The sequence below is a fragment of the Acomys russatus genome, chromosome 12, assembly GCF_903995435.1.
Source record: "Acomys russatus chromosome 12, mAcoRus1.1, whole genome shotgun sequence".
Lineage (NCBI taxonomy): Eukaryota > Metazoa > Chordata > Mammalia > Rodentia > Muridae > Acomys > Acomys russatus.
In genome coordinates, this window is record NC_067148.1 from 56,341,234 (window position 1) to 56,367,475 (window position 26,242).

At 45.8% G+C, this 26,242-nt stretch overlaps 1 protein-coding gene across 1 annotated transcript in view; it reads right to left on the reverse strand.

The window, feature by feature from the left end:
* Arhgap28 (Rho GTPase activating protein 28) overlaps window positions 1–11,519 on the reverse strand; it is a 154,221-nt gene extending 142,702 nt beyond the window's left edge. The window contains exon 1 of the mRNA XM_051154464.1: window positions 11,280–11,519. Coding sequence (XP_051010421.1) covers window positions 11,280–11,401 — 122 coding nt within the window. The 5' untranslated portion in view covers window positions 11,402–11,519. The remainder of the gene's footprint in view (window positions 1–11,279) is intronic.
* Window positions 11,520–26,242: the final 14,723 nt, after the last annotated feature.

Below are 26,242 nucleotides of genomic sequence, written 5' to 3' on the forward strand. Positions count from 1 at the left end.
ACCTATTGGTTGCTCTCCACAAATCGATGTTAAGACTCTGGAGCTGAAATCAACAGCTAAACACCTCACGGAACACAGAAGAGTCAGGCTAGGGTCTAACTACAGCCTTCATCCCTACTGACTAGTGGTCGGTGGAAGACACTCTGCACGCTACCAGAGAAGAAGGCTGAGCATCAACCCATCTACAAGCCCTTCAGTCTACAATGGCGACCTGTCTGTACGATATGCTGGTGCCATAGTGGCACGTCAGTTGTGGGAGTTACCAACCACTATCTGATTGGACTTAAGGCCCCTTCAGGAGATGCAACCCACACCTGACACTGCTTGGGTGGCTAAGAATCTACGACCAGACAGGCTATGAGCGTAGGAAACAACCAAACAGTACTGTTCTGCTAACAGAGCACAGCAATAAAAGGACATCCTGCTATAGCTCTAGACCAGTGTCTCATTCAGCCATCATCAAAAAAAAAAAAAAACTTTCTCTGGGAACCAACAGAGATACAATAAGCAGAGAGTCAGAAACCCTGGAAAACTCAGTCCTGACCGGGATGTATCCATCAAATCTGTTCCTTTAGGGCCCAGGGAACTAACTATGCAGAAAAGGAGGTGGAGAGATTCTGAAAGGATGGATGACGTCGAGGACCCAAGGCCTTCCAGACAGAACAGAACCGACGCACGTGTGAACTCACAAAGACCGTGGCAGCACCTGCAGGGCTTGTACAGATCTAACCTAGATGAGGTCCCGGTTCTGAGATGGAAAGTAGACACAAGTCCCCATCCCAGGAGCCGGCTCCATTAACAACCGCTCTCAGAGGAAAAGCAGTTTCTCCAAGGAAGCCTCGCTGGTCATGCAAACCACGCTGCAGGGCAGGCCCGTGCCCAGCGGCAGATGGTCAATACAAAATGGACTCAGGGGTATTTGGGGGTGGGGGGGGAACCTTATTGGCCCTATTGGGTTATGATTTTGAGTTTTTCTTGGTTTTGTTTGTGAGTATGTGTATCTGAGGGTGTCTACATGTTTCTCATGGTCTTTCTTATCTTTTTTTTTCTTTTTCTTTGTCAGTTTGTTGATTTTGTTTTATCCTGTTTTGTTTTGTTTCGTCTTTTTTGCCTGTTGGTTTTCTTGAGAGAGAGAGAGAGAGAGAGAGAACGCATGGAGTTGAAATGGTGAGGACCTGGGAGGAGAAGGAGTGAGGGCAAAGTATGTTTAGAATATATTAGTTATATAAAAATTATATAAATAATTAAAAATTAATAAAATTGTTTAAATTAGTGATTTATGTTTCATTTGATGTTAGTAAATACATTTTGCATTGAGCAAAATTTCTGACAATTCCTGAAGAGCCCTAAGCACAGTTCTGCCACGTTGTGTCATGTATGTACGAAGTGAGGCAGTCTCAGAATTAACAACTATAAAATCAGTTTTATTTGACTCTGAAATACAGTGCCCTACATCCTGCAGTGTCAATCAGCCAATTTTTTATTATTTACATAAGAATAAATAAACACACTCATCTCATTAGCATTAAAATTTACTTTTGATTTTAATAATGGTAATATTTGTATGTTAAAATATATTTTTATGATTCATTATCAGTTACTGTTTGATTGGTATGCCTATTTTATTAATCAGTAAAGTCATAATAGTATAAAATTTTCTGACAAGGAAAAGGGGTTGTGATAGGAAAAATCTTAAGAACCTGGTAGAGAGTCTGGTGGGAGGTTCTGGCGGAGGGGTTAGTGGGGGCTCCCCAATAGCTTCAGGTCAGGAAGAGCAGAAAACCCAACTCAGTGTGTGAAGGGAAGACCTCAGGAGTGTGGCTTCTCCACTTCAAGATCCCTTACAAGCTTTAATGAAAAGATTAAATGGAACACTAGTTACTACCATGAAGCTATGTAGCCATCAGTCAGCAAAACTAAAATGAGGGCACCCGAGATCTGAGGTCTCTGAGACACGCCTAAGGGCTGAGGACCAGGAGTGCGCACTCTCCTTCCACTAGGGAGAAGGGGGAGGATAATCCACAAGATCACGTGTCGCTGACCGCTCAGTTCTTTCTTGGTCAGTGACTAAATGTGACAATGCTAAGGGCAACAATCTGGCTTTCAGGGGCGGTGGTCAAGTCTTGTTACTCTTCTTTATAATAACAAAATTTTCCAAATTTATTATTTATATCCATTTACATTTAATTAACTGCATGCTTATCCAATTAAAACAGGCGCTATCTGTGCAAGCCTGAAGACTATAGTTCAGATCGCCATGGAAAATCGTGTATGTGTGTGTGTGTGTGAGTGTATGTGAATTGTGTATACATATGTGTAGCATATTATATGTGTATGTGAGTGTGTGTCTTGTGCATGTATGTGTGTGTTTAACATATGAGTGAGTGTACATGTATGCGAGTATGTGTGAGCAGTATGTGAGAGTGTACGTGAATGTGCAGTGTGTGTGTGTGTGTGTGTGTGTTAACCCACTACAATGCCAGGGCTCAGCAGATAGAGGCAGAAGATCCCTGAGCAAGCTGGATGGCTAGTCAGATCATCAAGCCTAGGATTCCAGTGAGAGACCCTGCCTCAATATATAAGGTGCAGCATCACCAGGGAAGACATCTGACACTGATCTGTGGCACCTGCACCCAGACACGTTGTCCACATGCACCAATATTCCACATATGCGCACACACAACTAAATGTATGCAAAAATGAAATTTTAAATCAAAGCTGAACATTTATTACATATTCCGTTTTTAAGTTGCTCTCAGTGAATCCAACATCAAGTTGAGGCAGAAAGTGATCTATGTACAATATATGGCTCAGGGTCACAGGCTTGTAACCGCAGGTTGAAGGGACAAGTTCTGGAAGGCAGCGAGGTGGAACCTTCGCTCTCATGGCTTTAATGTGTGTGTGGTCTTGGGTGGCTCCTCTGTGGCAGAGTTGTATGGTGTCACAAGACTGTCAGAGGATTGAATGAGGATTTAATTAAATCAAGAGGATTAAATGCACCTCAAGCCCTTAGCTGAGTGTTTGCCCCCCAGCAAGTGCTCAGTAAAGCTAAGATGCTAATGCGTGGCTAATTGCTGAATGCTCATTACAGTGGCAAGTTGTAGCTGTAAGTGGGACTGCCTCCATTACTGTCATCAAGGAAACTTCCAGAAGATAAGTTCTTTTGCATCCATTGCTTCTTATATAAAGCGCCAATCCCAACCACTAACACATTAACTTGGCTGACTATGTGAATCTGAGCTTCTCAAGGACAGCACTGAAGGTGAGGCAGATGTGGGAGGGCAGATTACTGTGGTTGGTTGGTTGGTTGGCTGGCTGGTTGGTTACAGAGGGTCTCACTGTGTGGCCCTGACTGACCTGGAACTTGCTCTGTAGACCAGGCTGGCCTTGAACTCAGAGATTAGACTGCTCTGTCTCCAGAGTGCTGGGATTAAAGGCATGCACTACCATGCTTGTGTAATATCATTTTTTAAGTTTAATATTTTTGTAGCATCTGTCAGATTTCTCATGTGGTGGCACAAGCCTGCAATCCTCACACTAGTGAGGATAAAGCAGGAGGCCTGAGAGTGTGAGGCTAGCCTTGAAGAGGAGTGGGGAGAGAAGAAAAAGAGGAGGAGGGGGAGTGTGGGAGGGGGAGGAGGGGGAGGAGGAGGGGGAGGAGGAGGGGGGAAGACAGGAAGCACAGCAAGGAAGAAAACTACATTACTGCACCAGTGGCATTTGTGGGAACACAGATACATTGATGTATCTGTTTAAAGTCAAATTTGTTTGTTTAAAGCCTGTTTGATTTGTTTAAAGTCAAATGCATCGATCATCATTTTCTGTGTTGATCTTTATAAATGAATAACAATGAACCAACTTTAAACAAATTCTTGTCCCTATACATTACAGAAGGAAGAAGAAGAAGGAGGAGGAGGAGGAAGAAAAAGAAGAATTAAAAGAAAGTCTCATGACTCCCCATAAAGTTCACATGGCAGATACAAAGATTTATCTTTCCACATAAAAGAAACTCGGTGCCACGACCCAGAAGGACTAAAGAACCTAGAGAAGTTCTACTTGCTCGGCAGCTTGAAATTCCTCTGCCTCTTTATCTTGGTTTGCAGTTTCTCCTTCCTTTGAGCTGCTTGTGTGGAGTCATCCTCCAGTCATTGGAGGGGTTGCCAGGAATGTGCACACTTGGTCAGTTCTTCAGAGTAAGAGGAGGCTGCAGCTGTTCCTCTAAGTGAGGCTTAACACGCTGTCCCCACCCCTGGAATTACCTGGCACCCTACACCGGTTGGATAGTTTACTGTAGCAGTCCTCACCGAAGTGGAGCAGAACCCAAAGATGTGCCATCCCCCCTCGTTTAAGCTAATTTTACATCAACATACAAAAGTCACAGACTTCCTGTGGCATCCTCACACCACATGGATTCTCATGCCCTTCCCATCCCTCTCCAGGAAAACCACTTCATCTTTTCCCATCTCATGGGCACCTTTCTAGTTCCCTAACCTACACACACACACACACACACACACACACACACACACACACACACACACACGCCAACTAGAAGCCAGGATCCACACATGAGAGAAAACATCTGCTCTTTGCCTTTATGAGCACAGTTACCTCACTGAATGTGGTATTTTCTAGCTACATTTGTTTTCCTGAAAATTGTATTAAGTTCACTTTTCTTTACAACTGATGAAAACTCCGACATGGCTGTGTTCCACATTTTCAGCATCCACTCATCAGTTGACAGACACCTAGGCTGGGTTCCTGTTCTTGCTATTGTGATAAGAACAGTGATAAACACAGAGGTGCACGTGTCTCTGTGGTAGGAGATGGGGGCCTTTTGGCGCATGCCCAGCAGTGACACAGGTGCACCGTAGGATGGCTCTGTTTAGAAGCCTCCACATTGATTCCCACAGCCGCCGAGCTATTCACACACACACTCCCGCCAACCTGGGGTAAGGGTTTGTCTCCAGCATCTGGCATCATTTGCTTTATTGACAACACCCATTTGAATGGCGGTGAGATGGAATCTCAGAGTGGCTCTAATTTTCATTTCCACTGCAGCTGAGGATCTTGAACACTCCTTAAAACAGCCACTGGCCATTTCTGGTTCTTCTTCTGAGGACTGTCTATTCAGGTCACTGGCCCATTTGTGGATTGTGGGTCTGGCAGTTTACTCTCTGCGGTTCTTTATGTATCATAGATGCTAACCCTGACTGGAGTATAGCTGGGCTTGCTCCCATCCCCCAGGCTGTCTGCTCACGCTGCTGAGAGTTCCTTCTTGTATGCAGAAGCCTGTAAATTGTGTGTGCTACTATTATTGATCTTTGTGGCCATTTTCTGTGCTGCTGGGGGTGGGTGGGTGTGGAGGATTCTTGCCTAACCTCTATCCTATGTTTTCCTGTAACAAGTTCAATGTCCTTAATTTGCATCAAGATTTTAAAAAATTCAGTCTGAGTAAAGTTTTGTGCAGAGTGAGAGATATGGGTCTAATACCATTTTTCAGCTGGTGGGAAAATTAAGAACAATAAATAGTAATTTCAGCCTGGTGTGGTGGTTCATGCCTATTAATTCTAGCACTTGGCAGAGGTCACAAGTTCAAAACCACTCTGGGTTACACAGAGAGTTCCAGGCCAGCCAAAGATGCATAGGAAAACACTGCCTTAAAGAACGACAACTATGAACATTATAGAAGAAATAAGACGATATGTAATACAGACTACTCACTTTTTGTACCTTATGCATCCTAATAGGTATTCCCTAAATTGTTGCATCCTAACTCATGCAGCATTCATTTACCGATTGGCTAATTTGATTTTACACTGTGTGTGTTTGTGTGTGCGCGCACATGTGTACACATTCACATCCCGTTGTACCCACACAGAGGTCAGAGGACAACCTGGCAGCTGTCAGTTGTCTCCTTCCACCATCAGGCTCCTGGGCATTTAACCGAGTCGTCAGGCTCGGCAGCAGGCAGATTTATCATCGTCAGGCTCCATCTTCGTGGTCCTCATGATGTATTTTTCTTTTCTTCTTTCTTTTTTAGAATAAAAAAAAAAAAAAAAAAGGTTCCCCCTTTCTATACTACTTAGGGATGTTGTTGACTTTGTATTTTCACATAACTTGATTTAAAAACATTACAAAGTCCACTACTTAAATGGGATGGGATCTAACCTGCAACTTGCCTTCTAAGGAACAACGTTCACCTGTTCTGCTTCGGCACTAACAGCTGCCTGTTATTCCCAGCTAGCACTGACGTCTCGAGTCCATGTGGATGAGAAGTAAGAAGGTGACAACAACTCCACAAGTAAACACTGTCTGCTTTGGTGGCAGAATGAAAAGAAAGTTTTACTGTATGCAAATTGGAATGCTCACTTGGGTTAAAATAAACCTACAGACATTTAGGTAGCGTCTCAGGAAAGCTCCACCAGGTGGCCAAGTCTCAGGAAAGCTCCACCAGGTGGCCAAGACACTTCTAAGAAGCAAAGGAGAGGAGATTTAATGACAACTACATCTCTCACAAAGATTAAATCTAGCAGCTCCATGACAGTTTTTTTTTAAAGCTTCAGTAAAAATTTGCCTACAAAAAAGTAAGAGAACTTTGACAAAGTAGGAAATTTATCTTCACAGTTTTCATGAAGTCAAGCTAGGTAAAATCAAATCACTTTATTACATGACGACTAATGCTTATTTATATTGGGTTCACTTTGTAGAAGTGATGGACATTAAAAGTAATGGATTTAGAAAGAATGATGAATATATTATTTCATGGTACATAAATTAAGTCAAATCAAGATGAAGTGAGAAAAGTCATCATCATCAAAACACCGCAGTAATAAATTTTGCTGCCATGATTCATAGACAGGTGCTAAAAAAAAAAAGTACAGAGTAGTTTGGGAGGAAAGGATGTTGGCCCAGAGGACAGCAATTAATTGCAAAGGGGAAAAGGATGACTTTGTGGTCTAGAAACCTAGCAAGGCCATCTTAGCCAGGTGTCCAACATCAGCATGATATGCTATCTTCATATCACACACCTGACAGGGCTGTCTACCATCGCTGCCATGGAATTTCCTCCTACTCTCACCAAAGGCCAAAGAACACATCGGGCTAGCTCAGTTTAAGTATAAAATCACCAACAAGTTCCCAGCAAGCACCAGGGGAATAAAAGACAGATTCTCCCAGCTCAGTGGAGCCTGGGGGATATATTAAAGAACACTGTAAAAGCTTGGATTCAAGTTTGTAACGGGAAAAATCAGTCTAGCAGAAAACTGGCATAGTAAGGCCACGGTCTGTAGTTTAGTTAACTGTAGCATGCCATAGTTGTTTTATTCCGCTTTGAATGCTGGTTTTGCAACGTGTTAGTACTTAAGGAATCTGGGTGAAGGTTATTGTTACATTTTTTTTTTTTTTTTGGTAGTAGCTATACATCATGAAAATAAAAGGAAAAAGATGCTCCTAGATCAGGCTAAACCTCCTGCGTGTCTGTGTTTACATCAGGGACTAATGGTCAGGGAGAACTGAGCAGGTTAAAAATGGATAGAGCAACTGGCCAAATGTTTAGCCAAATGACAAGATCAAAGGAAATATACCAGATGTTCAGTACCAGCTCTGCATATGGAGGCACCTCCGGCTAGGAGGGAGTCCGTGAAGGAAACCAGAGACATCAGCTCTGCTTCCAACCACAACATATGAATGGCCTATAAATACCCATCCTCAGCTAAGTACTCCATTTCCATTACAGTTTCTGACCCTTACAGAAAGGACAAGCAGCCCTCCTCTCCTAGAATTTGCTGTGCTTTGTTTATGCACAAGCTCAAAGGGACTTGCAGAAATGCTCAATTTAAACAAATGTTGGCATACATATCTTTCAAACTAATTTCAACCCAAAAAAGTACTCCCCCAAAATAGATCATCACTAAAAATTGATAAGTTTAGCTTTGCCCAAAATATTTACTTCCTAAGCATCATCAATAAAGTGTTCTCATTAAAAAAAAATGGTTGTGATATTAAGATCCAATGTCTCCTTCACAAAGTGGGGACAGGGCTGCAGAGGAGACCCCCGAGGGGAATCCTGGCTGGTGGCTCCATTTGTTTTTGAGGAAGAGATGTTTTATTTCCTTCTCTATTTTTGTCACTTTTCAGGAAGTTTACTGTACAACTAGAAACAATCACGGTCGTTTTATATTCCCCCCCCCCCCAAGTGCTTCCATCATTACTTCATGCAAGCAAGGAAACGATTAAAAAGAAAATCAGGCAACTAGCACCCTCTTTTGCTAATTCTCACTTTATATGCAAAAGTATTCTGGATGTTTGTCAACATTCTTAGGATTCTAAGTATACACTTGGTCTTTCTAAAAAGCATGATTCTGAAGATAATTTCAACAACTTATTCTCATGGACCAAACACTGGCAGAATCTCATCTATCAGCTGCAATAAAACAGACTGAGATTCGGTGAGGCAGGTGGATGGCTTCTGAGGAAACTAGACAGAGCAAGACAGACTGTGGAGTCTTCCAAATCAATTCCCAAGAAAACCATAGAAGACAAACGTCACACGAGGAAAAATGATCTGAACAATTGACCGTCACGTCTGCCCACACTGTGCTCCCTTTCAGAGTCAAGGAACGTGACGACACAGACCAGAGAACTTTACATCAAGAACATCAGCCGCACTGACAGTGTCTCTTGAGCTGGTCCGTGTTCTAAGCTGTCCAAGTCATCTGCCTGAAGCAGTCAGTGAGGCAGGTGACGGTAAGGGTCTGGCAAGACCGGCCCAATTGACAGGCACATGTTGCTGATTGTTTAACTAAAACAAATAAATTGATGGCAGGCCCCAAAGGAATTTAAGTGGACGGCTGACATCAAGGCAAAAAACGCAGCAGAAAGAGCATGGCAAACAGGGCCTCCCAAGGCCCGCACAAGGATCAGCCACTACTATTCCTCACCCTCTGACAGTGTTCGCAGGCGGCAGCAAGGGCCCCAGGTCCTACGTCCCACATTCTTAACTGGACGTTGGAAATCCAGTTATACCTGGAACTTCTTGTATTAGAAATGGTGACAAATTCTTTCCTCCCAAAGTTCTGTTGTTTCACCCATTTATCTTTAGAGTTTCCAGTGCTTGGTGTTTTACTAAGACGCAATATGTGCAAACAGCCTGTTTGACTCAGAAAGGGGGCATTTTATCTTGGCCATTTTATAATCTTATTAGGGAATCAATTAATTTCCTCAAGAGATATTTTTCTGGCTACTACAATATTCCAGATGCTTCTTTGGTATTTGAATATAATGGTGGGAAAATAGACCAAAAAAAAAAAAAAAATAGGGATAGGGCATATATTACATTTTGGCGGGAAAAATAAGACTCTGAACTCAAAACTAGATAAACTAGGAGCCCTGGCGTCCTGAGGAGGAAGAAGGAAAGTTTAGCAAGCGCTAAAGAATGTCGACCCTTGGGAAGCCAGAGCCGGACTGCTCACTGCTACACAAGTGGGCTCCAAGTACATAAGTGAGTTTAAGGAAAATGTTCCTGAAAGAGAGAGTGCTTTCTCCTCTAGCCGAACAATACCATCTTGCTTCTTGCTTGAAAGGAAGTATTGATCAGTAGCTAGTAAGCCAAAGGTTAATAACTGGGTCTGATAATTTCTGTTATCAGACACATGATTGATGATGTGGCAGCCTCTGGCTCCTAGTAAACACAGGAACCTCTATGTTCAATGCTTTTACTGAGGACCAAGGACTTAAGCTATTTTCTCAGGATTCTGCTCTTCCAGGGCTAGAAGGATGGGGCTCCACAATCCCACCCCCACTCATAGCAGGGGTGGAAACAGAGGGTCCTACAGAGTGCAAGGAAACTACCAAATTACCAACTGGGACCCCACTGGTTTATGGTACAGGACTGACTATATGGACTCTCCAGCTCCTTGGTGTCACCATTCCAGGAGACCACATGCTGAACTAATGACAAGTCCTCCTCCACTTTGCCTTCAGCTATCTGGCTGGTGCCCGCCCTGCCGACAGCTGCTAGGGCTTAAGCTATGTCTAAGCCACAGAGAATGCACAAAACTGGCCCTTGCTTTGCATCAAACTCCATCTATTTAGTCACTCACGGTGTAAATCATAGCGGTCCAAGATGGTATTTCTGAAAAGAATTGCACGCTAAATACAAAGGAGAGTTTGTATCTTCAGGCAGCATCTAAACGATGTGCATGTCTCTTAACCGCCTGAGGAAGCTGGTCTGTTTCTCACTGTCTGTATAAAAATGAGATTTGAACCAACCTGCTCTCTTTGGAAGAAACAATAATTTCTTTGTTAGCTAAGCTAAGCCCAGCATAATTCCTAAGCGTGTGGTTGGTTCATCTCATGGATGCCTTCCAAAGCACGCTCTATGACACGGTCACAAATCAATTAAATTGGGAAACAGGCATAATTATAACCACATAAAGTTAGAAGTGTGAGGAAAAACAAGTAATTGAAAATAACAGTGACATAAAAATGCCATTAGGAGATGAAATCAAAACATACCAAAGTGTGGGCTCAAAATAAATAAATAAAAGCATCCATTGATGTATTCATAGTGGACAGTGACACTTAAATTAACTTCCCCTAAATAGGCCAGAGAGTAAACCACCTCACTCTCGGAATGTTTTTATCCACCCATCTTTGGTGTACTTATTGAGGCTCTAACTGACCTTCATCCTTCGTGGAACAGATGGACAGTGTCGGAGCAATGTGATCCAGATCCCAGTTTGCTAAGTGCACATGGTCAGGAGGTTAGACACTTCTTCCCACCCAAAGAAATAAACAGGAATTGCGTTTGCTGCATAGAATGGACACCAGCAGTCATCAAATAATGACATCATCGTATTTACACAATTGAGAGTATTCATACTAGGAGTGAAATTGTTACATCAAAGGAGGTTTCCGGTTAAGAGGAAACTTCGGCTCCGAATAGTTAACCTGAGTATTTGGGAGAACTTTTTATTTTATTTTCATCCTGCTGGTGTTGGGTTTTAATAATATTTTAAAATTCCTCCAATACCTTCCACAGAGATGATGCCTGAGTCTAACTCATCATAAAGTTGCATCGAGGCTACAAGCCCCCCATCCCGCTAGCTAGCCGCTACTCAGCCAGCCACACACAAACTTTTTGCTCAGGCCATTTCTCATCCCAATCAGGGCCATACAAAGAGCAGGCTCAATTATCAACTCCACAAAAAACTTGCCAGAGCGCTGCCCGCCTCCCCCGCCCCGCCCGACGCGCAGCCCGCGGAGTGGCTCCGTACCTGCTGAGCGGGTGGCTGGCGGCGGCCCGGGGCGCGCAGCGTGGCTCTGCCCCCTGCGGTTGCGAGCGCGCGTGGGAGTGGTAGGCGGTCAGCACCACGCCGCCCGAGTCCTCCACCTCCATCCTCAGCGGCGCATGTCCCCGTGCTGACCCAGAACAAAGGCGCGGACCAACGTGAACCGGCTCCCGGAGCGGGTCAGCAGCGCAGAGCGTCCGGCGCCCCACGGATCCGCAGCCACGACGGCCACGCCCGCCCGCCCTATGGCCACGCCCACCCACCCGGAGGCCACGCCCACACAATACGCGGGCAGATTAGCATACACTGGGAGCCACGCCCAGGGATCCTTGCTTCTAGGAAACTGGAAACCTGCCTGAAGCTTGTGGCTCCAGCCAGCTGCTCTAGTAAAGTTTGTGTTTTTCTTCCTTTGTTTCTCTTTTCCTCTTCCCAAGCTCCTCCTCGCCCCTTCAAACGGGAGGCTTATCCCGTGGCTAAGAACATTTCCTGCCTGGCAGTCAGAAGTGAGACAGAAACCCTGCCTTAGGCAAGGAGAGAGAGGCTAGGTCTGGAATGGGTGCTGTGGGGGAAGAAAGAGAGGGAAATGTGGCACTCTCTTTTAAATGTCCGAACCAGAGACTGAAGAATTGGGTTGTATTGCCATTCACTAGTCAAGTACAGTAAACCTGACTTCCCTTCTGCCAAGCCGTCCCTCTGCAAGCACAAGAGAGCGCTTCCTTCCTTCCCATACCCTCCAGACTGCAGCAGCCAGACCTTTACCTCATTCTTAAAGTCCCTTACTCCACCCAGTCCTGATCACACTGACTGATACTGTTTCTAGACTGTCGGAAAGCTAGTCTTGTGAGCTCGATGAATGGTATTTTCAGGGGGCGTTTTTTAAGGGGAAGAGTACAGACATATATACACACACACGGGAAGAGTATAGACACACACACACGGGAAGAGTACACACACACACACACACACACACACACACACACACACACACACACACACACACACACACACACACACCGGATAGTGTTTTTCCTCGTTATGGTTCCACCTGGAACTCCTCTAAAGATTCCTTCCCCCTGTGAAACCTCTTAGCAGCTATCAATCAAAGCTCCCTCTCCACCCCTTACTCCCCCTGCCACTTTCTAGAAATTGCTCTTGCTTTTGTTACAGGAATAATTTCATCCTGCCCTGTAATTAAACCAGTCTACCCTTCCTATGCCCGGTGTGCTTTTTTGTATCCACTTGAGTGATGCTAATGGATCCTGGTCTTCTCCCCCAGTCCCCTAAAGCCCCGTTGGAGCCAGGAAACGCCTCTCAGAAGGAAACACCCAGGAGCAAGAAAGCTCTAAGGGGAAAACCCATTGCCAGCTTGAAATCAAATTCCTATTTTCCAGCAAGCCGGTGCTTTCTGCTAAACTGCAGGCTGCTGGAAGGGCTGATGTCATCTTTAGCTTTTACACCCTAGAGCCCCTCCTACACATGCCACACTCTAGAAGGAAGGTGTATACATCAACTTCATACAAGCTAAAGCTATCTGAGAGGAGGGGACCTCAATTAAGAAAATACCTTCAGAAGCCAGGCTCCGTGACATATGCCTTTAATCTTAGCACTTAGGGAGGCAGAGGCAGGCAGATCTCTGTGAGTTCGAGGCCAGCCTGGTCTACAAAGCAAGCCCAAGACAGCCAAGACTACACAGAGAAACCCTGCCTTGAAAAAAAAAAAATCAAGAGAAAAGAAGAAAGAAAATACCTCCATAAGATCAGGCCTATAGGCCATTTTCCCAGTGATGGATGGGGGAGGGCCCAGCTCCCCGTGGGTGGTGCAGTCCCTCAGCTGGTGGTCCTGGGTTTTGTAAGAAGAAAGCAGGATGGAGACATCATGAGGTGCAAACCAGTAAGCAGCCCCCTCCTTGGCCTCTGCATCAGCTCCTGCCTCCAGGTTCCTGCCCTGCATGAGCTCCTGCCCTCACTGCTTTTGATAAAGAGCTGTTACATGGAACTGTGAGTGAAATAAACTCTTTCCTCCCCAAGTTTCTGTTGGCCATGGGGCTTCATCACAGCAATGTAACCCTAACTAGAACAGAGGGCTTGGAGGACAGGTGGATGGGTGAATGGATGCATGGGTGGGTGGATTATAAGTGAACTGAGGGAGCAGGGTAGCAGTTGTTACCTTTCAGGCTAGCCAAGGAATTCTTACAAATGACTCGAAGAACGTCCTAGCACTAAAACGTCAAATAAAAACAAGCTCTGTGTGCGGTGCCATTTTCCAAATGTTTGTGTGTGCTACTATCTTAACTAGCCAGCTTCCTTGAGTTTTCAGGTTTCAGAAAGATGCTACACAGCACAAATTGTACGGCAGAATGCATTGTCCAAGCTGTTTCTATTAGCCCTTCAGATTGGCTGACCTGATGTTACATATAGTCTGGGCACCGTATCACCACTGGATTAGATCATCTGTACCCAAAAGAGAAGCAACAGGAGCTGGAGGGATGGGAGGAAAGGCCCTGTACCAGCGGCAGGCTCACTCACCGCAGGTGGAGGGGGCTGTGAAGCTGCGGCCCCGTGGTAGCCCTCTCCTATGCTGCTCTGTCGCGTCTGGTAACTACTACTGGGAGACAGACCTAGGAGTGGCAATAACTCAGTGTTCCCAAGTCACGCCGTACTTCCTCCTTTACTTGTGGCACAATGTTACAGACAGCCCCTCTATTGCTAAGCTGTCATCACAGGCACCGCGTGCTCCAGGGACACACGGGTGTGCCTTGGGACCCAAGGCAAAGCTGCTAATGTGACCGCGGTGCTATAGTCATGCTTACCAGGAAAGACAGAAAAAGAATTGCTCATCCAGGTGTTTTGTCAGTGAATAATTTCCACCCTAAACAGGTTTAGCAATATATAGACTATGAAAAGCTGTTGGGGGCCTGAGTATATAGCTCCATGTGGGGACACCTCCTTAATATGCTCATGACCCTGGGTTTGATACTGATTACTCCCCAGGGTTGTAAGAAAAGAGGCAGAGGAAGGGGTTGAAGCATCCTTGGGTTTTAAAATACGCACCTGGCATCGTGGGTCTAACAGAATGAATTGGCATGCTGACCTCCCCAGAACTGTAAGGAACCACTGGCTAGGGGTGATGTCACAAGGCAGCGACAGCTGGGAGGTGATGGAGTAAGCGGGCATGAGGGCCCTCAGGAAGATAGAATTGCCTGGACAGTGCACCATGAGCATTCCTTCTGAAACAGCACTTTCTGTCTGTTGGAGTAAGGTCAAACAGGAGCGAATTCGAGTTTCCCACGTCAAGTGCTGGGCTAAGAATCAGGAGACATGGATGACCAGCCTGACACCAGCAGAGCACAGGCCCCTGAGCCACGTGCTGGCCTGCTGACCTGCATCTGCACATATGAAAGAAAGGAGCTCACGTCATGTCCAATTCCGTCTGGCTCTAGATGCCAAAACATCAGCCCCAGAAGCTTCAGCAGCTGAAGCAAACATCACTGTTCACAGCTCCAAGTTACATCTGGGCTACAGCTGCTTGTCCGTGTGTCCGGCATGTGACAAGGCTGGAAGCCATGCCAGGCTGGTTGCTGCCCGAATCCAGCCTCTGAAGTGTGAAGAGGGTTCCTGAGATGTAAAATGCATCCTTCTTTACTTAATGTAATGAGATGAGTAGGACTTGATTTGCATTTCCTGGTGTAACTTTTCATAAACCTGTTTATTATGTTAAGGGTTAAATGCCACGAGCACAAAAATAGCAAGTGAAGGGTTAATTAGATGTATTTTCAGTGCATATTGTGTATTCCTCTGTGTGTGTGTGTGTGTGTGTGTGTGTGTGTGTGTGTGTGTGTGTGTAAAATTAATTTTCATTATGGGCTCTTAGAATGTGTTGAGGGCTAACGGTTTTGGTTTTTGGTTTTTTGTATGTATTATGTATCTGTCAGTAGGTGGGTGTGAAGAGGCATCAGAGAGCCACAGAATGGTCAGGGGGTGGCAAGACTCCATTTACTCAATGGACAGGCCAGAGAGCTGAGCCTGGGGCCGGATGGTGGGCATGCCACTTACTGGATACACTGCTCTAATGTCCTAATTTGAAATGTGAGGACTGACCAAATATCCCCCCAGAGCTGGTGGGAAAGCAAGGAGTCTATTTTTAGAATATCTATCACCTGCTACACATGTCTGTGCTGACTAGTCTTGCGTCAACTTGACACAGGCTAGAGTCATCTGAAAGGAGGGACCCTCAATTCAGAAAATGCCCCCATAAGATCCAGCCGTAGGACATTTCTTTTTATTTTTTTTCTAGAGACAGGGTTTCTCTGTGTAGCCTTGGCTGTCCTAGACTCACTCTGTAGAGCAGGCTGGTCTTGAACTCAAAGTGACCCACCTGCCCCGGCCTCCTGAGTGCTGGGATTAAAGGCATGCACCACCACTGCCCAGCTGTAAGACATTTCTTAATTAGCGATTGGCTCAGCTAATGGCTCAGCCCATGGTGGGTGGGGCCATCCCTGGGCTGGTGTCCTGGGTTCTATAAAGAAGCAGGCTGAGCAAGCCAGTAAGCAGCACCCTCCATGGCCTCTGCATCAGCTCCTGCCTCCAGGTTCCTGCTCTGCTTGAGTTCCTGTCCTGACTTCTTTTAATGATGAACAATGATGTGGAAGTGTAGGCCAAATAAACCCTTTCCTCCCCAACTTCCTTTTGGACCATGGGGTTTCATTGCAGACTTATACAAACCCCGACTTATACACTAGTATACACACTTGCTAAATGCTCGCTCCCTTCTCTCTTTTTCATTCCTCCAGTCACTTGGCCGTCAGGAGTAAACAACCTGGATTAGAGATTCTGGGACATTTCACAACCTCTACTGAAAGAAGACGCCTATTGGAAAAGCCTCAGTGGACACCAGGACACTCTGGCTCTGACAATTCTGAAGTATGGAGGTAACCCAGCGTACCCCATCCTAGCAGGAAATAACAGGACATGTATGTGCAACCTTCACGCAGACAGAAGAAAAGTGCTGCTCGTGGTCTTACTGCTTACCTGGCAGCAGTGCTGCTTGGTCGATCACCCTGAGATCCAGGCCTGGGAGCCAGCTGCTGCTGTGGTAGGAGGCCCCACAGCCATAGACTGGGCTCCCTCAGCAAGAGGGCAGGAGGCCACAGTGTCCCCAGCCCTGATCTTCAGGAAAGGAAGGCCCATTTGAAGGGCAGCAAGAGGGTCCTGGCAATGATGCTGACTTCCCCTTACCGTGTCCCCAGATCCTCTGGAAAGACTGAACAATTGAAAAGAATGCATCCAGAGCTGTGCTTAGATGGAGAAGAAATGCTTTAATAAAACAAGCTTGTTGCTGTTTATTTTTGTTTCTGAGACAGTATCTGGTATCCTGGGCTGGCCTTGTTGAACTTCCAACACCATGAGCTTCTGATCCTATTGTCACCTCACTGCCAGAATCACAGGCTTGTGGCAGCATCCTTGGCCACATGGTACTGGGAGTCCAACCCAGTACATGTTCAGCACTCTACTATCTAATGTACATCCTGGCCCAAAACAAGTATCTCTTAAAGTGTCTGAAAGATGTACAAATTCTTCATCCTCTCTTAAGCTAATGAATCTTAAACTGATCCTCTTAAATATCTTTAAAATTTATCAGTATTACTCAAATCATGCAACTTTCTTTTCTGGATATTCTCACAATGGCACAGAATTCTCAGACCACTCTGACTTTTTCTATTGCTTCCTCAGCATCTGTTTTTAAAGAGAGATTGGAGCCATTTTTCTTCATTAGCAATTCTGGGCTCTGTGATCAATCTGGTAATTGGGTTACACAGATTATATCACCATGAGAGCCAGTCAGCCAGGTCACAATGAGTTATTTATGTGACGGACATAACTGAGTCACATAAGGGACTTCTGCAAATAAACTGAATCATTATTGATTGGAAATAAATCACTGCTAATAGACCCAGGCAGGGTGGGGGAGGGAATATCAGCCAGCCACAGACAAGGCTAGAGAAATAGCTCATCAAAGAATTTATTTCCTGGGGCTGGAAAGATGGTGCAGTAAATAGAGAGCTCACCACACAAGCCGACAGACCTGCTTTTGGAGCCCCAGTATCCATGTAAAAAGCTGGGTGTGGTGACAGACTTCCTTACCCCAAGTTCTGGGGCAACAGAAGTAGGAGAGTCCCTGGTGCTCTGCGTCCAGTTCACTTAGTGACTCACTGAGCTCCAGGTTCAGTGAGGGACCCTGTCTCAAAACATAGTGGAGAGCGAGTGATGATTGGCCCTGACCTCCGGCCTCTGCATACATGTACACACATATGCATTCTCACCCTCATGCACACAAACAGGTATGCATGCATACAATAAACACACATCCACACACCACCACCATGACCACCAACGACTACCACCACCACCCATGGGAGGACTTTTTTTTAGCATTTCCTCTGGAGACGTTGCTTGCCAGTTAAGAACACTGGCTGCCCTTGGATGGGACCACAGTTAGAGCCCTAGCACCCACATAGTGGCTTACAAACATCTGGAAATCCAGTTCCAGGGGATCTGACACTCTCTTCTGGCACTGCACACACATGGTGCACAGACATATAGAAAGGCAAAGCACCCATGCACGAAAAATCAGTAAACCTTTACAAAATCATCTTCAAAGATGAATGACAGTTGTTTAATTTTCGGGTAGACATGGGCAGTTGGGGACATTAGAAGAAAGGCACTGCAGTGTAGGCTGGAAAGAAGTCCCAGAAAAGATCCAAATGGCAGTTTTGCTGGATAAGCTGAAGAGCAGAGAGTATTAGAAAGCAGGCTAAGAAAACGGGCATTTTTCTGAGCCCTGGGTATATCTGAGCCTTGGGAGCGCTTTAAACTTTTTCCTGAGTTCAGACAGGAAATCTAAAGGTCCCAAACTGGACAAAACTAGAATAGACTTGGCTTTTGGTTGACCCTCTACCCCTGGAGTTGGCAGTATGTGGTCCTTGCTCCCCTGACACACACCTCCTGTGCTCCTCAACCTCCTTCGGAAACAGAGTGAATGCTGGGAAAGAAGAAAGTCTACTGTCAGTGTCCAGATGTGGGGAGGCAAATCATCCTGAAAGGAAGACCATGATAGCACTGAGCAACTGTTGGACATAACTTCCATAACTGTGTGAATAAAGATTCGCACAGATGGCTGGAGTGGGAGCTGGGAAAGGGGCCTCTGTGGTCCTTCTCTCATGGCTAGCTCAGCGTAAGAGGTCAGTTGCCTGCTTGGTTAGCAGTAGCCCTGGGTGTGACAGACATGCTGACCTAGGAAGTGATCCAATATGAGTGCAGGAGCTGGTGAGGCAGCAGCCTCAGGACAGATGCAGCAGCAGGTTGGCCAACAGGGAGGAAGAGCTCATTATGAGAGTTCCTGGGTTGCAGCCACAGAAACATGTCTAATTAAGACAGGAAGAGTGTCCCAGAGATACCCAGGGAATAGCAGAGGTTTGAAAGCTAGTGCTGGGAAAAAAAAAAAAAAGAACCCAATGCCAGAACACAATCTTGCTGGCTGCTCCTTACAAAGTTCATGAATTTTAATTTTCCCTGCCTTCTCAGAATACAAGGAATGAGAACAGTACATCAGATTGGCTATCCTCAGCCACATGCTTACCCTCCACTTGGCAGTCCCTGAGAGTTGAGAACTGTGTGGCCTTTGCACACCATTTTGCTTGCTGTCCAGGTAAGGTAGACCCAAGAGCACACACACATGATGGGGGACATCTGCGTGCTTTGGATACCAAGACTGGATGCCACAGACCTGGTGTTTGCTGGAGCCTGATCTGGCGAAGCTTCAGGCAGTGAGGACCAGCCTGGTAGCACTGACCAAGGACATTCAGGACACGGCAGGCGATGGTAGCTAGGGTCTGGGAAGGGATTGGTGCTGCAGAAAGTGCAATGAAGAAGTGACGCTTTGTCTGATTGACAGGAGTACCGGTGCCTGATAGTGTTTATAAAGCAGGGTAAGAATAGAAGGGTTCCAATCTGTATCGGCAAACTCAGGCCTCAGGCAAGGTATAGATGACACCATTCAATAGTAGGTACATGGCTCTGGAGAATTGAAAGTATGATCTGAAAGCGTGTTTCTCCAAGGGGCAATTAAGACAGTGTGATTGATGGAAGGACTGAAGTGGGCTTGGAGGAGGCAGAGAGAGAAGAGAGCTCCAGGCCTTCAGCAGCTGCTTTGCGACATTGCCTCTTTTATCTGTAATACAGGACAATAGCATTAATCTTGTGCCTTATATATAAAATGTTGAACAAATACTTTCCTTTTCTCTATAGTTGTATATCTAAGAAGTTGTTCCTGTAACTCTGATCTTGTTAGCAATGCCTAAGAGAGGTGTTCCAAAGGAATTCATCAAGCACCTAACACCACGAATCCGACAGTCGGGGCGTTTCAGCGTACTCCAGAGACTAAACATTTCCACTGTGAAATGCGTTAACCGAAGCCACATTCTGAAATAGAGCAGGCATGGGAGCTAACAGGAAACAGAGGCTCGCCTGTCGCAGGAGATACTGCAGTGACGTACCTGGTTATGATGCATTGTCTTGGGTCTCACTCACTTGGCTACTACACGGTCATGGCCGTGAAGAGACACCCCACTTACAGTGCTGGCATTCCAGGCTCACTATTTGCACTTGGGGTTCTCAGAGACTTCTGGAATTATCACAGCATCTGGTGCAGAGTAGACTGATGTAACAAGCGCCCCAGTGACTAAGGAAGACTGCTTTCACTTGAGTCCGTTTCTCTGTCTGTAAATCAGGGCATCACTTCGGTTTCTATGAAATCAGACCACAAGGCCAATCCTTCACCCCCGTGACAGCTTCAAAGAGCATGAGGACTCAGACATGACAGACAGTGGTAGCCAGGGCCTGAGTCCTGGAGAGGGTGAGTCTCTGGGAAGAGTGCCCCTGAGGCTCAGCACGCAGCTGGCTTGAGTGACTTTGAAGACAGAGCTGTCATGCTAAGCTTCACAGTAGTTGTAGAGCTGAGAGGACGATCACCTTGTCACCTGTGGGCCAGACAGTGAGCCCATGGTGCTTGCTCTTAAATGCTCTGCTCTTGAACTTTCCCCTGGAGAATGCAAGGCGAAGCTTCTTCCGACTCTGGGTGTAATGCCCTGTTGAAAACTACCGCAGAGCAAGTAATCACAGTACATCTTCCTATAGTCGTAACCTTGCAGTCCAGAGTGGTGTTTGGCATGTGTGATCTCAAGATGCAAACGTGCACACTTATGTCTGATAAGTGAGTCACGAGTAAGTCTATAAATGATCAGAACGCGATGCAGAGCATGCTCAACCTCGATGCTACAGGTTGATAGGCAGCCTTTCCACTCAATGGCTGCATCCAAATACTGCACACAGGAACGCCCTAGTGCACCGTTCCTTATCAGAGCCAGAGAAGTGAGCTGTGCAAGAAGAGGGAAGTGTCAAGACTTGCTGTCTGAACAGGATAGACCCAGCCAAGCATGGCCATTGGAGGCAAGGAGATCTAAAATCACAGCACTTGGGATGCTGAGGCAGGGGGATTGTGAGTTATGGGTTGGCCTGGGCTATATAACAGGAGCTTGCCAATAAATAAATAAATAAATAAATAAATAAATAAATAAGCAAGCAGACAGCTGCAGGACAAAAGCTTGTGATAGAGGCAGACTCTAGATGGCTCCCAGGAAATTGTCACCAGTAGAATGACCTTCATAGTCCTATTTTCTCTGGGCAAGATTTCCAATCTGCCGGTAACAGGTTTTCCTCCAATTGAGGAAATGCTCACTTTCTCCCTTCAGTGGCTGAGGTGAGAACAGAACAAAGGATGCCGAGATCTACACCGTGCTTCCGTGCCAGGCACCAAAATTCTCTCTCTAATATCGGCTCATCTTAAGCCTCTTTTCAGTCACTTTGGAGAATTTTTTTTTTTTTAAATTGCCAGATCTCAAGTGACCATTGAGTCTTACAAGTGATGGCGGCAGAGACACACTCGAGTCATCAAATCCAAATCGGGCTTCATTCTTTTTGTATAAGGGCAAAAACCTGTCAAGCTTTTAGGGAGCAAGCTGTCATGGTGTTTAATGATCATCTTTCATCCAGACTTTCAAAGCAATCTGTAAATACAGACGCATTTACTCCCACCTAGTTAGGATAGAGGAAATGGGATAAAAACGTCGTAACTACAAGTACGGCAGTTACTGCTATATATACCAAGGACATCATAGGACCCAATGTGGGGACACAAACTCCTCACACTGAGGCCTCGTAAGCTTTTACTTCCTTGACCAAGTTTGAGAGATCATCCTGAGTAATTAAGAGGTCATAGTGCGTGGTTAGGTTCCTGGGCCCTGGTGTCAGAAGACCTGAGTCAAATCCCACCCCAGCTTCTCCGTAGGTCTGCACCTTTTGGTGAACTAACCTCTCTGGACTGCCATTTCCCCTGTGAAAAGTACTGAGTATGAAAATAATAGTCCTGGGTACCCACAAGACCCCCATATCTTCCTGAGGCCCTAGTGCCTGCTAGTGACTGCTGTGGGGAGGGGCAGCACTGTATCTCTCCAGTTGTGTAGCCACTGGAGGACAAGTTGACCAGAAGGAGAGCTTCAGAGGACAAGAAGGGGGGACAAGAGTGGGCATCAGGGGTCACTATAAACACTAAACACAGCACACTGCATATGCATGTGAAACTATTAAAAATTAAAATTAAAGAAGAAAAGAACGGTGTCCACTTCACTCTGACGGTTAATTTCAGTACTCAAGTTGAAATCTAGACTCACATAGGAGGTGGGCCCCTGGGATTGCCGTGGTGCTCTGGGGAGCTATGAGGGTGGACTTAACTGAGGGGAGAGAAGCCTTGCACTGTGGGTAGAGCCATGCCATAGGCTAGATCTTGACCAACTTAAAAGGGAGAAAGAGAGCTGAGAACATTCACCGTTGACTCTGCCTGACCATGGATTCAATGTCTCAATCCGTCTCAGTCTCCTGCTTCTTGACTTCACTAGCATTAAGGAGGGTGACCTTTGAACCCTGAGCCAAAACAGACCCTCTATCTCTTAATTTGCCAGTGTATTTTATCACAGCATCAGAAAAGACAGGGAAGTAACTAAGGCACGCGCCTTCAAGCACAGTCCGAACGTTTGCTAACAGGCATCTTCAGCATCTCAGCTTTGTTCCATCTCCCCCTCAACACAGAGCACCAGGTCCTGTGATTACAGTGTGCCCACTCATTACCCCTGTCTGCACAGAAGAGAAGATAGCCTTGGTGTGGGGATCTAACAGAGGGCCCAGCAGTGTAGCCCCATTTTTGGCCAGAATTTCATCCCTAAAACCCAGGGAAATGGCCCATGCCTCTTGTGGGAATGCAGTTAATCCTGAGGCCAGAGGCCTGGTGCTGCCCAGCTCAAACCACGCGCCCTAGAAAGAGCTCTGCGTTTAGATGCTCAGAGTCATGCTCCAAAGAATGAGTCAGCCCAGCACAGTCATGAGCCTATGAGCAGCCGACGACAGACAAGACAGACGTTGTGTCCCTCTGTCCTGCAGGTTTCCTGGCACCTACTGCCTAAGTGGGCTCAGAAAGCCCTTCTCCAAAGCCACCAAACGGGCCATGTGCGCAGTCTCAGTGGTGCCGTTTGAGCAGCCTTGATGCCCATGGGTACCACTGTCCTAATCACAGTGAGGCATAAATACCGCATTTTTTTTTTCCTGAAGCAGGATCCCACGCTGCCCGAGGTGTTCTTGCATTCCTAGGTAGCCCAGGGTAGCCTTGAACTTTTCATCCTCTTGCTTTACTCCCAAGTACTTGGCTCGCTGGAGCACACCGCCACCTGCAATATTGCACACAGGGCCCCGCCCCTCCTGCAGCCTGCATGAGAACTCTCCCAGATAACCACATCCCTAGCCCCACAGTTCACTTTTATAGAAATCATGTTGTCCTACTTACTTTTTTTTTTTTTAATTTACATTGAGGAGTGGGGGGTGGTAGATGTAACTGGTGGAATGAACAAGTGGCTGGAACCGAATGTACACGCCTCAGGTGCTAGGTGGGGGTTTTTACACGTGTGACACAAAGGTCCACCACTAGTCTGGGCTGCCATTCTCATCAGACTATGTCCATGGCCAGCGCTTAACTTCTGAAGTTGGCCCTTGAAGGGCATTCCTGAAAGAATGATCAAGAAAACCAGCGTGTCAACCACCACAGTTAGACACCCAGGCTCTGCGCTCTGAAATCTTCCTGTTGATGTCTGCTGCCAACATATAAAGACTGAAAGTGGAGGGTTTACTTTTAAACTGTCACCGGAAGGGGTTGCAGACAAGTGTGTAAAGACAGTGGTATCATTTCCTCACAGAGGGAGCTTGAGAGAGACTAATAGTGAAACAACATGTCCAAAACACAGCACAAGAGGAGACCTTAGGCAGCAGCTCAAAGAGGCACAGACTTGAACGGTCTAATCCCCTCAGACACGAGAGGGCGAGGACTCGGAGAGTCTTTAAAGGATGAAGTGCTTTCTGCACAAGCTGGTTAGCTAAGTTTGTATCCCTACAATCCGTGGAATAAAAACCTAGTCTTTGGTGTGCACCTGTAACTGCAGTGCTGAGAGTGGGCAGGGTGTAGACACAGGTTGACCCTGGTGCTCCTGCCCTGCCGAAATGCTGAACTCCAAGTTCTTTCAGACTGTCTCAAAAGGAACGTGAAAAGCAATTTAGGAAGACAGCCAATGTCAAGCTCTGGCCTTCACACACCCTTTCGTAGGTGAGCACACCTAGACACACACACAGGCACAACACGCCTGCCCTATACCTCCCCCTCTCCCTCCCTACCACCCTTACACATATTATATTAAAAAAAAACCAATAAGGACCACCCTGTAGCTAACTGTTACCAGTCAAGCTTAAGGTAACTGAAATGGATAACACAGATATCTCAGTTGCGCTGTCAATAAAGAATAATTGGGAATATTTTTAAATAATAACAGTAATGATTATGAAGAAAACAAACGCTCTTTTTCAAAAAAGCCCTGTTTTACCTCCAAGACTGTGAGGTGTCAGCAGACATCTCAGGGCACAGTAGACTGGAGTCATGGTGGCAGAGGGTGTTGGAGCTTGGAAGATTGTTCAGTCACACGGAGTAAAGTGCTGTCATTGGTCCCTCAGTGAGAGCCTGAACAACACACACTTCAGATACTTTACAGCCAATGTCCTGTGTGCTCAGTCATATACAGATCTTATTACAGAATGCTGGTCTAGAAGTTCTGGACCTAGACTTTTGATGCTTCCATTAAAATTCAAGTTAAATACCACTTTCAGTATGCATTCTGGCTTGTTATTAGAATCAAGGTTCTAGCTGGGGGTGGGGTGGGGTGGGGGTGAGGGGTGCGGTGTTCTTGCAGAGTGGTTGATGGTTCTGTTACCAAGGCTATACTTAACGGTTCCCCGGGAAGCTGCTCTCTACTGTTGTCTTTCTGAGCATACAATCTCACAGTGGTTTGGACTTCATGCCCTTCATATCCAGGCCTGGGATGTGAGCTTTCAAGTATTCCTCTGTGAGTCAGCAAATAACCTCCCTGTACTCACAGCCAGCGATCTCCAGGAGCTGGTTTGCACTGGTTCCTGAGAACCAATGATTACCTCTCCAGGAATGTTGTGAGCTATGTGTTAAACATAGATGTTATTAAACGTGAGGGGTTTCAGTTTGTGATTAAATACATCAAAAGCAATTATGGTGGTGTGAATAAGCATGGCCCCTGTAGGCTTCTGTACTTTGAAAAGTTGGTCTCAAGTTTGTGGAACTGTTTGGGAAGGATTAGGACGTGTGGCCTTGTTGGAATAGATGTGTCACTAGGGCAGGCTTTGAGGCTTCAAAAGCCACATGCCATTTTCACTATGCTCTTCGCCTCTGGCAGGTTCCGACTCAGAAGAAACTCAGAGCAATTAAATTAATGTTATAAAGAATGTATTAAGAGATTAGCTTAAGCGACATTAAGTTACACAAGCAGAATGTATCTTAAGGAGCAGTGCCTCTAAAGTGTCCCGAAGCTAAGTAGCATGCTAACCAGGCCTGCTGGAGATGAGGGAGATTTGGGATGCCAGGATGTAAATGTTTATTCATTAGATATTAGACCCAATTTTCATAACAAAGATACACTTCTAACCGGCAGCTCAAGGGGGCGATGCAGGTCATGACCACCATTAAGTCCCCTGTGCTCTTATCAGGAAAAACACAATTCTGCTTTGTGGACAAGATGATCCCAGCCGACAGCTATTCAAAAAAGAAGAACACTGGTGTATTTAAAGATAATTCTGGCAATATTTGATATCTTTGTTGTGCAAACCTCTTTGCTTAAGTGGCTACACTTGCAGTCTCTATCTCTGTTTAAATAGTTTGAAGTGTGACCTGGGTCTGACCCGAAAAAGACTTAAGCATGACTCTGTTTACAGAATGCATAAGCCTATGGCATATATAATCTTCTGTTTTGAAATCTTCTGTTTGAGGCCAGATCTTCCTTGGGCAGGGCAAACACTATTAAAGAGACTTTCAGTGAAGGGATTTCTCACTGAGAGGCATCTTGTTTCTGTGATCTTCGGAGATGTGGGCTCTTAGCTGTTCCTGCCACCATGCCTTTGTTATACCAACATGGGCTCTAACACTTTGGAAACACAGACGCAATTAACACTTTGTTTTATAAGTTGGCTTGGTCATGATGTTTTTTGTTTGTTTGTTTGTTTTATGGCAACAGAGAAATAACCATATAGAAAAGGAAGGAACGCTTTTCTAGTTATTTAACATTTGCCATTTCTTATGCCTTCACGGATATTTGCACTATTCTTGTGTGACAGAAATATGATATGGGGGTTGTGGGGTGGGGGAGCGAGTCTGATTCACTCACTCTCCCCAGCTGTGTTCAGGAGCATCCTATGGTTAGCATGAGATTAGCCTTGATAATG